Here is a 15,433-nt window from a genome sequence, read left to right on the forward strand (position 1 = left end):
TTTAGTAGTCCGACAATAATATTGGAAAGTTCGGGATAAGTCCTTGGGTGTGGGTAAGCACCCGAAAGACTTTTATCCCGAATGTTCAAACTAGTTATATATGAAAAGAAAAAGTTTCTGAAATACAATTTATGTAAATTAAGATAAGATAATAAAGAAATCAAATATTCAAATGTCCTAATAACCGCTTCCGATGAAAATGTATAGATTTTAAAGAGACCGCCGTAATGTTTTACCTTAAACTCCGAAGATATTTCGTCTCCCCATCGCTCTTCTCCAATTTTATCAAGCATTGCATTCCTACAATCATCTTCTTATAGCTTCAGGTATGTTGTTAAGTAACACACTTTTGCTTGTGATAGATATGCAGTAATATCTTCATTACCCAGAATTCGCCAATATGTACTCGGAATTGAAATTGGCTCGGAGTTTTTCCGGGAAATTTTTCAACATTCCGGGTCTGTGAACGAATTTTCAAGGTTGAAAATCGGGTTAATGTTTTTTTTTAAATTCCGAAAATTTCTTAAACAATTTGATTACAGGCCTTGCAGCAAATTCCAAGGTTAAATATCAGGCACATTTTCTGGAAATTTTTATGAAAACTTCCTGAAAGTTTTCCCGGGTCTTCGAGGATGAAAGAATGTTTAAACTCGGAAACGTTTAAATGTAACCGGAAAAATTCTAGGTGATGTGGGATTTTTCATAGTTTGAGAGTCTTGTAATCTGGAAGTCTCTCATCCCAGGAAGAGCTCTGCACCAATTATTCCGGCTAACGGGGATATCTCCTGCATGTTGCACTTTATAGAGGATGGTTCTCTCAAGAACTTAAAATATAACACAGTAATTTAGGAGCCCTATTGTTTACCATAAACAGGATAAACAATGTTAGACAAAACAGTGAAAAAAATAAATTATATCCGACAGGATGCAGTATTCCTCACACCTGCAACTCATAACTGCAATGAGATACTTCAGCAGTGGCAGCTCCCAAATTAGTATGGCAGGCTGCTTCAACATTTCTGTCTCAACAGTTTGCAAGTTTGTCAGAAGCTTTGCAGCTATTTTGACCCTTACGGCAAAAGATTACATCCACTTTCCAGAATCAGGCCACTCACAAAACCTTGTAGATGAATTTAGGTAAAAAAAAAAATAGTTTTTATTATCAAGGTTATTTTCCAATAATTTTTTGGGTTTTAAATAACACATTTTATTTCCTCCAAACATTATCACAGTACAACTTGAAACAGTATTTAAATTCAACAAAAATTATAAAGGGATTACACAGGCATGACTAAAGAAAAATATATCACAGTGCAGTACAGTATTTGTAAAATTATATCATTCAAACAGTATAGCACTTAGCTTGAAATAATAAATGTACACATTTTTAAAGGCTTCAAAGTACTATACTGTACTGAAATAGTTTGCAAGTGTTAGATATAAACAATTTTAGTTCCTCACAGTACCTGTACTGTATACAGTGCTGCATAGAAATTAATAGTAATCATACTTAGTTTAAAATTGCAAATACAGATATCGCAATGATGATGACGACGTCAGTGAAGAGGCAGGTGGTGCGTCATCCCAAGAACAACAACACTTATCCCATAGTAATGTTAGGGGTGCCATCGAGTGTATCGAGAAAGCCAAGCTCCTCCTTTCCGACGACCCTGACGCAAACAGGTATGAAATCTTCACTACCCAGCTGTTGCAACTATAGAGCCCTACATCAAGGTGTATCACGACAACATCAACACCAGCCGTCAGCAAAGCATAACAGATTTCTTCGCCCGCAACCCACCACAGCCAGCCCAAGCCAGTGAAGATGACTTTGAGGGATTTGTCAGGGAAGCCCTGACAACTGTAAGTGATGGTGATTCACCTGAGGGCCAGTAATCTGCCCTCTGCCTCGGAACCAGCCTCCATCCCCGTATGCCGACCCATCTCTTCTATTAACGTAAGTGTTCCACATAACTTTTAGTTTTCCTAACCTAACCTTTATTTTTCCTAACCTAACCTCTTCTATATTACTTGTTTTTTCATACCATCATAAAGTTAAGATAAAATTTTTACTACAACAAAGTTGTGTCGTCAAAAAGTGGAGTTTGGGGGTCGGCCCGGACTCTATTTCAATTAATCCCATATGTTATGTTATTCACTTTACGCGTTCCTCACTTTCCGCGGGACCCTGCGGGTTACATTAACCTCGTAAAGTGAGGGTTGACTGTATTAAATTCCCCTTACCTGGACGAGAAGAAGAGTTCATGCAGGAATTTGCCTCACATTCCAATCAGGAGCCCTGGAGAGCCAAATCCTGAACTCTACAGGTGTAGAAAGAATTTCTTTTCCATTAATATCCTGGCCATATGTGATGCACACATGAAATTTACAAACCTTGTCCTAAACTGGCCGGGCAGTGCTCACGACTCCCGCATTTTCTCAACTTCAAGACTTTGTGACAGTCTGCAGGCCAGTGATTATTGAGGCTTTCTCCTTGGTGATAGTGGATATGCATTGCATCCATACTTACTCACTCCAATCCATAATCCATCTAATGAAAAGCAGAGGAAATATAACAGATCTCATATTAAAACAAGAACTACAATTGAAAGGACATGTGGAGTGTGGAAGAGGCAATTTGCTGTCTTGCAACATGTAAGATCAAAGCTGTGTACTACCCAAAATATTATAATTGCATGTGCAGTTCTCCATAATATTGCTTTGATTTCTGGACTTCCACTGGACATAGAAGACATGCATTTCGAAGACCCTGACGACCCGGAAGAAATGGTCAGATATGGAAATCATGAAGGTCGAGCACGGAGGGAGTATATAGTGGAGCATTTCTTTTAGTTAATAAAGTACAGTAAGGTTTATTTCATTACTTTGATAATCTTTAAGAATACGGCTTTAGTTAGTTAGGTAACTACTATGTTCCATTCATTGCTTTAATTGGTGACGATTCATGTCATTAAATTTTAATGAAACTGGTTCTATATTTATCTTTTTTTTTTAAGCATTCATAAGTATGTTGCCTCAAATTGTTTAATTTTTACTTCATTGTGGTCTTTAATAATGGAGCTTAACTCAATATGTAAGGTAATTCACCTGTGAGGTTTTATGAAGACAACAAAAGGAAAGAAATATATATATATATTTTTTTATAAATGTGTAAAAATTAAGAAAATAAACAATAATTTTTCTATACATAGCTCTGCATTTCCAGAAATTCACAGCTTATATTATAGATATATAAAAATAAATCTTAACTGCCATACTTTGGACAATATTTGTAACTGACATGAAACTATTTCTATCTTGGGCACAAAAAGAAATGGTTCACTCCTTCTCTACAGCTATTTATATCAATGCATAAAATTTAATAAAAGAAACATATCCTCTATACAGTACTTTGCACAGAATAACATATTTTATAAATACCTGTATACACCAAACAAAACTTTATTCTTTATCACAGAAAATAAATTCAATTTTTGAAAATCATAGCCTTCATGTATATTATAAATATTCACCAACCACAAATAATTACCTGCCATACTTATGACAGCTTTTGTAAACAAAAAAACCTTTGTCAAAATAAACACATGTATGTTTATTTCCTTCAAATAAAATTAGTTGAATATGTAAGAAATAGAAAGATTAACTTTTACTTTAGATGCCAATTTCTGAAATATTACATCATCATTCATATGTTTTAGCCATGGCATCATATGAAGCTCCTGCTTTCCTTAAAACACTATCTAACAAATCCAAAGAATTAGTCAATTTTTCATGTCTTTTCAATCGATGCAATTGCAGTTTCACTTAATTTTTGTTGTAGTTTTTGTGTTGACATTTCTTTTTTCAGTTTCATTTCCTCAACATGCTCCCTTTTCAATCTGTACAAATTATATTTATGTAACTCTTCTTGTCTTTTATCACACATTTCATACACACTTGTCACCCCCCTAGTTCGCCTTGGTGTGCTCCTTGGCAGTAAATTGTGCAGAAGACACAGATGATGGCCCTGGGGTTGGACCAGGTAAAACAAGTGGATCATAGGACTGAGTAAGTGAAGCAGAAGGTACACTTGCAGAAGTCTTCTGCATGCCACGAGCACCTCGGCAAATACTGAAACAGTACACTGTGTCAGTAAACGTGTATAAGGTAAAGGTAAAAGTGACATAAGAAAAATAACAGATAAAATATTTAGCCGTCAGCCACTGTTCCCATTTGATTTTTAGATAGCAAAAGGAGATTGAGCAATGGGAGTTATGAATGCACGCAACTGTATAAATCAATTACTTTTCAGTAATATGCTCACCTAGCTGCACATTTAATAGGGTATTATTTTGCTTCATCTACTAGTTGAATGCAGAAGGTCTCATAAATGTCATCAGCCATTGACAATTCAGCCCTCGTCATTGATGCTGTTAAGGCGATTTCTTCTGAAACTTCCGATATTTTGTCTAATTGACCACCACCTGTCCTTGTTAGCATTTTTCTTTGCTGTATATCTCTGCTTTTAGTTCTGAAAGAAACATAACAATATAAATACTGTATACTGTACAGTACAAACATAAATAATAATAGCAACAGCATAGGCTTTTATCATGCTTTCATCACCAATGTCTATGGGCAAAGTGGATGCAGAACAGACTAATATAATTTACTGTACATATATATGCATCAAAAAAAAATATGTTAGGGTTTTGAACGAATTTTACAATACAGCATTGTTTACAGAGCTTGTACATTTAATCCCTGACTTACGACGGGGTTAGGTACCCAAATCAAGGTTGTAAGTTGAAAATGCCATTTTAAAGTGAATTAAATAAAGAAAATTTTGTATGTGTACTGATGTTGTGACTCGAAAATATGTAATTTGACCAAATATTGGTACAACTGAGGCAGGTCGTAAGTGCGGGTTGTAGTGGAAGAGTAGGTCGTTAGTCTGGTAGGAGCTGTATATATGTTTAAAAAATTTAAATTGACCATTAAAAATTTAGTAAGAAAACATGTTTATACTTTATGATGCTGATGTTCACTTACATCAGTATATCTCAAACAAATAAAGAAAAAAGTTTTTAAAGTAGGCCTAAAACAGGCTAACACGTATCTACTCGGCTACAGTCATATCTGCTATAAAAATTATTATGATATATTAGTAATGATGACTCATATGCTTCTGACAAGTCATTTGAGGTGACACTTCAGAAACTGAGCCTATACCTGTTTGAAGCTTATCTTGCCGGAATATTTTGGCTTGCTAATTATGTGGGGACCCCATACTTGCCAATTTTTCTTGGTGCATGTCATGGTCGTAAAATATTTCCAGGCACCTAATGTAAAGCACGCCAAATCTGCAGAATAATACCTGTTTCATATAGAGTTATATGCTGTATAGCTTCGTTCTATGACAATGGCCACCCATTGTCAGTGAATAAATGGCACAAAACATGGAAATAACCTAACATTAATTTAAAATAACCTTACCTAGCTTAACTGTAACCTAACCTAACTTATTTTTTACTTAACCTAACTTTATTTTAACCTAACTTTAACTAAATTAAGTTAGTTTACCCTAATTGTAACGTATTCTAACTTAACCTCATCTCACCTAACTTTAAGTTAACATACCCTTACGTTAATTTAACCTACCTAACCAAATATTAAATATGACTGTTCCACTAATTTTTTTCACTTATCCATAACTTATTTATCAATGTTTTGCATTTCCTGATTTGTAGTGTTAACAAAAATGTTGTAGTTGTCATCTTTTGTATAAAATTATTACTAAAAATAAAACATGTCAATAAAGTATTAATTCTTAGTGATCCATGTTTTCTTCAACTTATTCACTGGCAATTAAAGATTTCAAACAAGAGAACCTAACACAGTACGGCTGAAGCACCTTTTTACTCATGTATCCTCCATACCAGTTCCTTCATTATGAATTTAAATTTTGTTTCAGATATACACAATTTTAACCTAGCACGCTTAGGAGTAAAAATAAATCAATGGCTAACACTTGCACATATAAACTGTATATGGTCAATACTACTCACACACCCGCATGGAATAGCATATAGGCATATATAACTTATAAAAGTAGACATAAAAACACTTATTTTGATATATAACAACGTGATCATAATATTATATGAAGGAAGGGAAAATGGGGAGGTGAGATGGGAGCTTTCCTTCTGTCGACTTCGGTAGGAGGTGGGACTCCTCACATGACAGGTCACTTAAATACTGTAATCCTAATCAATTTAGTAACCTACTGGCAAAAAAACGTATTTTTAAATACTAAACTTAGAAATAAACATATACTTACTTCCGTTTTTTGTGTTCGTAACTTCTCTTGAGCTGCTTGACTGAGCGAGGGATTTGGTCTGGGTAGCTGGCATTGAATGAAGCAGTAATTTCATCCCAGGCCTTTCTTTTCGTATCATTTATGGTGTTGCTTATAGACCTGTCCTCAATGATTGGCCTTTGCTCAAAAATGCCATGCGTTGGGTTTCAGACAGAGCTGCTGAACATTCTCGTACTACCTCCAGGCTCCATGTTTTGATAACACGCGGAAACATTGTTGCCAAGTACTCAGATGAAAAAAATTATCTATTTTGTTTGGAACATAATAAAGTTCAATTTTATACCAAAAATATATTTTAAAATATATTATTGTGCCGGTTTAAAATAACAACTAAATATCTCTCTAAATCGTCTTTCTAATTATGTGAAATAATGCATTTGGCATGATGAGGCACCACAGAGACGGGACTCAGTTCGTCACGTAATGTTCGCTGATAAGTGTGTCAGGAGCCTCTGGTAGAATAAGCAGGGTTCTACACGTTCTGTGCTTCACCCTACAGCCCACCTAATTATTATAGTCGATCATAGTTCTGTAAGGAGATCGACCACCATAATATCACAATGGACAGACGACGCAGGAAGGCAACAGAGGTAAGGCCTCACCACCACGCTCTCTTCCTCATCTTCACGACATTGTCATCACTGATAGTTACGAATAATGTTTTGTGTTGTGGTAAATATTAATTTAATGAACCATTTGCATACAAAAGTCCTTAAGTTTTATATTTCCATTGACAAATATTGTATATTTAAGAAGATTTTGTCATAATTTGCAACTTTAGTTTAAAACTCTGCCTATTTTTAGAATATAATTGACTAGAACTTAATGAAACAACCTTCAGACAAACATTATATGAATGTGATTTTGGGATTATTATTTATTGAATAATTTAAATGTCGTATATTTAATATAAGCTTCCTTTACTTTGTAGTTTGTGGTTATAATTACGTCAATTATATTGATATGTACAACTTATCACCTTGGAGGCATAATACACAACACACTATAATAAACGAGTATGTCATGTATGTTCATAGGTGTATCATTATACAACTGCATCATAAGAAAGATTTTATTTACATTTTTTTTTTTAGTTTATTGGGCACCCATCTACATCCTGTATAAGGTGAAGCGCAGAAGCGCTTACAGCGCCCATCAGGGAAGCATGCTAAGTTTATGCTTGCCTTTATGTCTCATGAGTTAAGGGCGTAGAAGCCTGAAGGGTCATAGGTTTTTTGTCAAGGGCATAGAAGCCTCAAGAGTCATAGGTTTTTGTCAGCAAGTTATTGGAAGCTCCAACAACTTTCCCTGAATACGAATTCGCAACTTTCGATTTACAACAGGTACCTACTTTACTGCTAGGTAAACAGGGACAAATGGGGGGCGAGGAAGTGTGCCCAAACAACTTTCCACCGGCCCGGGAATCGAACTCGTGACATCATCTCGCTTGCGAGGCAAGAGCGGTACCGCTCTACCACCGGTTGTGACAGAAGCAAGAGCCGAGATGCCCAAGGCGAGATTATTATCACCAACAACTATACTTCCATCCAGCCCTCACACGTACACATCACTTTTACTTCTTTAGTATAAATGAAGGACAACATGGCGTCTGTCATATACTAAAGTATACAGGACGTATAGTCGGCCACAAGAATAAATATACACCTACGGTTCGTGTTTCAGACAAAATATCTGGTAACACTGTCCTGAACAGAGCAGACAAAATTTCAAAATGAACCTGTAATTTATGTTTTATTCCTACATACATGTTATAAATACATTTGTTGTGAATGTCTTTCGAGTGTCTTGTGTTTATATTACAAGTAATATATTGTATCCAATGGTAGTAAACCTGTTGTCTAATGGGATTGCAGTCATCGTACAGCTCCCTCCTCCATCCTTAATTTTTCTCTTACCCTACTTTTTTTTACTGATATTCGGACTAGTAAACGAAAGAAGCGGAGTAAATGGAAGAATAAAGAAGGGGAAACAGAAAATAGTTAGAGATAATAGGTGGGGGGAGCTGAGATTCACCATGTGTCTGGATGCTCAGTTTCAACGTTACCAGACTATTTGCGAACCCTACAGCTACAGTGAGTATACTTATTCCTGTGGCCGACTGTACATCAATACCTAGCATAATTACTGGCACATTTTACCGTAGGTGTCGTGTGAGGAATTGTGATTCCCCGCCGTTGTAACACCGCCTTGAAATTCTATGAACGGACAACGTCTTAAAAATATGAAGTTTCTTCATCGTCATGGAACACTTGCGTTTCTTCCATGATGATCAGTACATAATGAGCTTATAAAGATGTGGTGACTGTCACAAGGACACAAGTTAACGGCCAGGAATGCTTAACGTTATGTTCACTATTTTCATTTGATCAGCCTTCTCACCACATACGAGGATCACCAAGAATTATGGCAGACTTGATATTTTCGTCAAAAAATTCTTGTATTCGATTTCTCTTCTGGTGTTGCCCGAATATATACATCTCCCAAGATGGTCCAGCCTCGTCCGCCCTCCCCGTCCAACATACAGTATATGTCCCCTGAAGCCCTGTCACCCACCCAACACACTCCTGGTGCACCTCATCTTTTTCACCTCTTTCCGCCGATCCCTTCCGACCCCTCTCAACTTTATTTTCCACTCTCCCCTTGCTGGCTCTTTCTTACTCCTCTGCTGCCTCCCTCTTACTCCTATGTTGTCTTTCCCTTACTCCCTTGCTGCCTCTTCTTTACTCCCTTTTTGCCTCTCCCTTATTCCCTTGCTACCTCTCACTTACTCTCCTCTGCTGCCTCTCTCTTACTCCTTTGCTGCTTCTCCCTTACTCCCTTGGTGCCTCTCCCTTACTCCCTTGTTGCCTCTCACTTACTCCCTTGCTGCCTCTCCCTTACTCCCTTGTTGCCTCTCACTTACTCCCTTGCTACCTCTCACTTACTCTCCTCTGCTGCCTCTCTCCTACTCCCTTGTTGCCTCTCCTTTACCCCCTTTTTGCCTCTCCCTTATTCCTATGTTGCCTTTTCCTTACGCCCTTGCTGCCTCACCCTTACTACCTTGTTGCCTCTTACTTAATCCTTTCTGCCTCTCCCTTACTCCCTTGGTGCCTCTCCCTTACTCCCTTGGTGCCTCTCCCTTACTCCCTTGATGCCGACCCTTACTCCCTTGTTGCCGACCCTTACTCCCTTGTTGCCTATCCCTCACCCCTTGTTGCCTCTCCCTTACCCCTTGTTTTCTCTCCCTCACCCCTCGTTGCCTCTCCCTCACCCCTTGTTGTCTCTCCCTTACCCCTTTTGCCTCTCCCTCACCCCTCGTTGCCTCTCCCTCACCCCTTGTTGCATCTCCTTCACCCCCTCATTACCCCACACCTCGAGGTAGTATGTACGGTACCAATTAGGCATAATATCCTAACGCCTCCAACCTTTCTACACCACCATCCCTCACCTCCCTCATCGTGGCTCTCACCGAACAATAAACCCACCATCTCTCCCTCCATCTCCCCTCAGCTTAAGCTGATGACAGGTTCCTGGTCACTTGGTCACTCCAGCGGGTCATATGAGTAACACTGTTTGGTATCTCTTTCTCTCATGCTGCAATATTATGTCCACTGTTATCTTGTAGGCCCTGAAGGTGGGAGTTAAGGCGGGTAAGGAGGTGATGGTGGTGGCCGCCCTCGCACTGGGTGGTGACCCCAACATCAGCGTGTGGGATGATGGTGCACAAGAGTCACGCAGTATGTTGACTTTGGCAGCTAGGTTGGGTCATTCCCATCTGGTGCCTCACCTTCTGGCGGCGGGACTCCACGTGGATGGTTCAGGGGAGTGCCACACACCTCTACACTTGGCGGCACATTATGGTCATGACCAAGTGGTGAAGGAGCTGCTCAGAGACACGCCTCACCTGGAGGCCAGAATTGATTTTGGTGAGAACCACAACACCACACGCACATACTAGTGTGTGTGTGTGTGTGTGTGTGTGTGTGTGTGTGTGTGTGTGTGTGTGTGTGTGTGTGTGTGTGCGTGTGTGTGTGCGATGGCATGTTTGACTGCGTGTGATCGTGTTCATTTAGTTGAGTTCTGTTTAGTGAGTGAATATATGTTATATGCGTTCGTTGTACAAGTGTTATAGTTAATAAACTTGTTTTTTATCCGCTAATTAGCGATAATATTACGTGTTTACATCCATGACTGAATGAAACTTTGGTTCATATTTTATTAAATTTTCTCCGCTTCGCTTGAGACTTCGTTCACTTTGATAACAAAATAATACCTAAAATTCCTATAAAAAAGGTTCCCAATATGTCACAAAGTTAGTGATATTTTAAGGTCTAATTAAGCTAATATGACTATATACCTTCACACACACACACACACACACACACACACACACACACACACACACACACACACACACACACACACACACACGGTAAAAGTGTTGGGGAAGAAGGACGTACTGTAATTAATCCATCTTGTTTGGTGTAACCATAAGGAAAGGTTTTGTTGGTAGTGCAGACTGAAGAAACAGATGAATAAACTCACGCTTGTGAATGTGGCTTCTTTCTTATAAAATTGCGAAATGAAGGAATGTAAAAATAAATGTTGGCGGGGGCTTAAAGGCAGCTCATCGGTTGTAAATCCATAGAAAACTGAAAAGGAAACTGTGGTCGGCAACAGCCTCTTCACAGAGCGACAACAGCCTGATTTTTGGGCCGCTGTGTGGATAATGATCAACCTCCCTCAACGTTAACAAGGTGTTTGAGTCCAGGTGTACAGTACCGTGTGTTCTTGTATCATCCCAAACCACTTGTGCCCCAGGCTATTATAATATAGTAAATGAGCAATAAACACAAAATAACGAATAAAAGTTTGACAGAAAAACGAAAAAAAATTGTAATTTGGATGTATTTACAGAAGACATAAAGAGTGTGTTAACCCAGAGTGATGTGGAGTGTGAGTGTAAGAGTGTGTTAAACAACCCAGAGTGGTGTGGAGTGTGAGTGAGGTCAGAGACTGATGATCTGTGGAAGACGAAACTTTGTGGGATCATCCTGGTGACTTTCCTGCACTGTGTGTGTGTGTGTGTGTGTGTGTGTGTGTGTGTGTGTGTGTGTGTGCGCGTGCGGTTGCTTACATTTGTTTTTGGTGTTTAAGAAGAGAGAACACAAGAGGTGTAAATAAACTTCTTAATAAATGTTTAAATGAAGCCGAGTAAATATTCTAACAATATTAGTCAGGTCTTATATCAACATTTATTATATCAGTCTAACACCAGTTGGGTTGTGGTACAGGAAAGACCGCTCTACGTGTGGCAGCAGAGGAGGGTCATCAGCGTTGTGTGAGGACGCTCCTTAGTGCCGGCGCTGACCCTAACGCCCGAGATCATGAAGATCGTACACCACTGCACCTTGCTGCTCTCTGTAACCATTCAGCTATTGTGGAAGACTTAGTGACTGATGACCGCTGTAACCTCCAAGCACTAGATATAAATAACGACACAGCACTACACTACGCAGCAATAGGGGGAGGTATGGAGACAGCGCAGTACCTGTTGGAGGTCGGCCTCAACCTTAATGCCAAAGGCTCTTTGGGGTACACACCTATAGACCAGGCAAAGATGGAGGGTCATCACCTTCTTTTGTGGTGGCTGATGAAGCAGCCACAAGCCGTTGTTGAGACACCCAGGGGAAAGATAGAGGTAAGTGCTGTCGTGGAAGTAAGAACAGCACCCGTCTGTCAGCACCGCTCTCTTGGTTATTATTAGTAGCGTGTGTTACGTCCACAATGTTCTTACTTCCCTCAGTGATATTATCGTTTGTAGTGTAACGTGAAATATTTACCTCCTATTGTGATATATTTACCCCCAATTATGATATTTGCACCACCCACTGTGTGTGTGTGTATGTATGTTTGTATTTATGTATATCTATATATAGAGAGGAAGGATGATATAATACTACTATTACTACTACTACTACTGCTATTTTTTTCTTTAAATGGCCTCCAGCCTCCCCCAAAGGCCATAACTTCGCCACCATTTCATTACATTAATATTAAATATCCTAATACATAAGTAGCTATCCTAGCTGTGTTGAGTTAGTTGAGCCGCAGATCTATGCGGCATTCAGTGACTGTAGCCTTATAGTCAATATCTGCAACTGTTGTCGGCTTTGGGGCCGATGATCTCGTTCCCCTGAGGCAGAGCAAAGCAGACCTAAGGAGAGAGAAGGACAATCGACATCTAATCCAGGCTGTAACATAGCTTCTGGGCTGCTGCTTCTGTTCGGATAGCACCTCCGCGAGTCTGGCGTAGAAGCATCTTGCACTTGGTCCCATCCCACCAGAGGTTGTGAACACCAGAGGAGTGAAGCTGCCTTGATCAAATTCTGAATTCTTTCCCCATATACCCTTATCTGGTCATTCTCGTTCCTCCTGTGTGCAGCATCGAGAGCTAAGTTACGGTGACATGTGGCCATGGGATCAAAAATCCTGAAGTCGAAGAAGGCTCGCTGTCCCCGCGTTCAGAATCCTCGAGCACTGACTTCAACACAGGCTTCGTTGGATGTGTTTGAAGTCCTATGTTGGAAATTCTCACCGTCCAATGGAAGGAGGGTCGGTTCTACCCTGACATCACGACAGATTTTCTTCAACATGTTTGCTGTGAGATCCCTTACTTCATCATGCCTCATGCATATGAAGCCCCCTTTCTTGCACACCATGGCATGATCGACGTTGTAGGAAAAGCCACACACGCATTGGGAGGGCAATCCTTCTACTGGCCTGCCATACCTTAGAGCAGGGGTTCTCAACCAGGGGGAACTGATTCGGGAGCAAGAGATATGTTCGATGAGAAATCAACCACAGAATTTTGGCCTTGATGTGCGATTCTTACCCAAAAGTGGCAGAAAGAGCTATCCGTGCATTGCTTCCGTTTGTGTCGACATATCTTTGTGAGTCAGGCTTTTCAACTCTGTTGCAAATTAAAACGAAGCAACATAGTAGATTAGAGGTAGAAAATGACCTGCGTTGTGCCCTTTCAAGCACTCCTCCGCGTATCCCAGAATTGGCGAAGAAAAAACAATCACAGGTTTCTCATTGACTGTAATCTTCGTCCGAATAAAATTAATTACAAATTTACAATATCCTGGTATTCTATTGAACTTTTTGTTTATTGCATTATGCTTCAATTTGGTCTGTTAAGTAATTCATTATAAATATAAAAAACTATTTTACTTTTATTCAAGTTTTATAAATCCATCAACATTTTCAATTGGCATTTAATTTGTAAAACTCCACTATAAAAATAATCCATGTAAAATTGTAAATGTGTATGTACTAATATGGAAAAAGTAAAGGATTTTCAGTATTATATGCATATTATTTGGAATGCACTTTTTGAGGCAGACAATCTTGGAAAGGAGGGGGGAATGACATTCTGACATATGGTGAAAGGGGTGCATGGGGCAAACAAGGTTGAGAACCACTGTCTTAGAGCAATGGCATCTGTAAATTCTTGTTTATTGAGACTGAAACCATTTGCCCTTATCGGTAACGTAGTTAACCAGTTCAAGGCACCCACCTCCTGCACTATAGCTACTTTTTTTCTCAAATTTTCTGGTACTTGCAGCATCAGTTGCTGCAACTTATCACTTTGGTCGTGCTGTCGTTCTGTTGTAATGGATCGTCGAATCTTGTTTACTTCGCTGGTATCCACCTCACCTGTTGCGTTCTGAGCTATTATGCGGTCAGTGAGGGCTGTCGTGAGCTTAACTAAGTTTTGATGTTCGGTGGCACCAATCTCCTCAAGATTGGTCAATCCCATTCCTCCCAGTCTTGGTGGTAGTGCAAGGAGTGATCTTTCTGCTGGGTTAAGTGAAGATGTTTCACTAAATTGGGAAATGAAATTGACGCTGATAGCTTCTTCCAGAGGGTGGAGGAGGGGTCCGATGACAGGGATAGTGCACATCATGTAGTTGCAGAGATGCTTGACTCCATGGGTGAATGCCGCAAAAGCCGCATGTGGCTCTGTGTTAGCAATATCAGACAGAGCTAGGATTTCCCTAATCCACTCATTCACCTTTCCCGTTACGTACTCGGTCTTGAAGACCGTCGTGCCGATTACTGCGCCTAGGTGTCTTTGGCCATCCTTTGTTATTTTGACCTCACTTCCACCGAACACCTCCATTGCCCGTTCATAATGTTCTGGCTTCACAATGAGGAAGGACTTGCTGGTGTTTGGGTGGTACCCTATTTGTGGACCATTTGATATTATCTGTTCCCACCACTTTTTGATGTCCTACATTTTTCCTGCTCCTGTTAGGTCGTCAGCATACGCCACTTGCTTGACCTTGGTTGTTTCCAATTTGATTGTGTATTGGAGCATGGATAGGCCTATTGCGTACATTGCCATTGCAACAGGGTCCCCCTGTGTTGTTCCCTCGGTTGACTGTATGATGGTATCACCTCTTAGAGCCTTTTTGTTTACTATATAGCGTCAACCATGAGAACAGCCTCACAGGCACGCTTCTCAAATATCATTCTCATGGCGTGAATGGAAGCTTCCACTCCAGGCTGGTGGCCAGCACAAACTTGCAGGTTCCCTGCTGCTCCCCTGATATCATCCTTTACCACCTCCATTATGCATTTTCCGATGATCCTCCTCAGCACTTCCCCCACCCCTATAGGCCTACATCCTGGATTCTTATCCAGGGGAATGAGGTGGCAGGCCGCCAGAGCATGGAGGTGTTGGCAATACGATGTTGCTAGCTTTTTTGCAAGGGCCATCAATGTCGCTTTTATCCCAACACTAGTGAAAAACCCTTTCTTAACCCCAGAAGAAAGGTCACTCCTTGCACTACCACCGAGACTAGGAGGAATGGGATTGACTAATCCAGTGGAGCTTGCCCGTATAGAACATCAGAGCACTGTCAAGCTCGCGACAACTCTCACTGATCATATAATAGATTAGAATGCAGCAAGTCAGGTAGATAGCCATGAATTAAACAAGATTCGACGGTCCATTTCGACAGATCAGCAACACACCCGATGTGA

At 39.9% G+C, this 15,433-nt stretch overlaps 1 protein-coding gene and 1 long non-coding RNA gene across 2 annotated transcripts in view; one reads left to right on the top strand and one right to left on the bottom strand.

Annotated features, from left to right (window-relative positions):
- Window positions 1-3,357: 3,357 nt before the first annotated feature.
- Window positions 3,358-6,617, bottom strand: LOC121867383. Its single transcript, XR_006089143.1, has 3 exons — window positions 6,341-6,617; window positions 4,325-4,531; window positions 3,358-4,131 (listed from the first exon to the last, which is right to left on the bottom strand). It is a non-coding gene; the product is annotated as an uncharacterized LOC121867383 (long non-coding RNA).
- Window positions 6,618-6,687: 70 nt separating this feature from the next.
- The window catches only part of LOC121867373 (serine/threonine-protein phosphatase 6 regulatory ankyrin repeat subunit B-like), a 12,871-nt gene continuing 4,125 nt past the window's right edge, over window positions 6,688-15,433 (top strand). Inside the window, exons 1-3 of the mRNA XM_042367290.1 lie at window positions 6,688-6,969; window positions 10,005-10,305; window positions 11,674-12,080. Coding sequence (XP_042223224.1) covers window positions 6,940-6,969; window positions 10,005-10,305; window positions 11,674-12,080 — 738 coding nt within the window. The 5' untranslated portion in view covers window positions 6,688-6,939. The remainder of the gene's footprint in view (window positions 6,970-10,004; window positions 10,306-11,673; window positions 12,081-15,433) is intronic.

The sequence above is a fragment of the Homarus americanus genome, unplaced genomic scaffold (assembly GCF_018991925.1).
Source record: "Homarus americanus isolate GMGI-L3 unplaced genomic scaffold, GMGI_Hamer_2.0 scaffold32583, whole genome shotgun sequence".
Lineage (NCBI taxonomy): Eukaryota > Metazoa > Arthropoda > Malacostraca > Decapoda > Nephropidae > Homarus > Homarus americanus.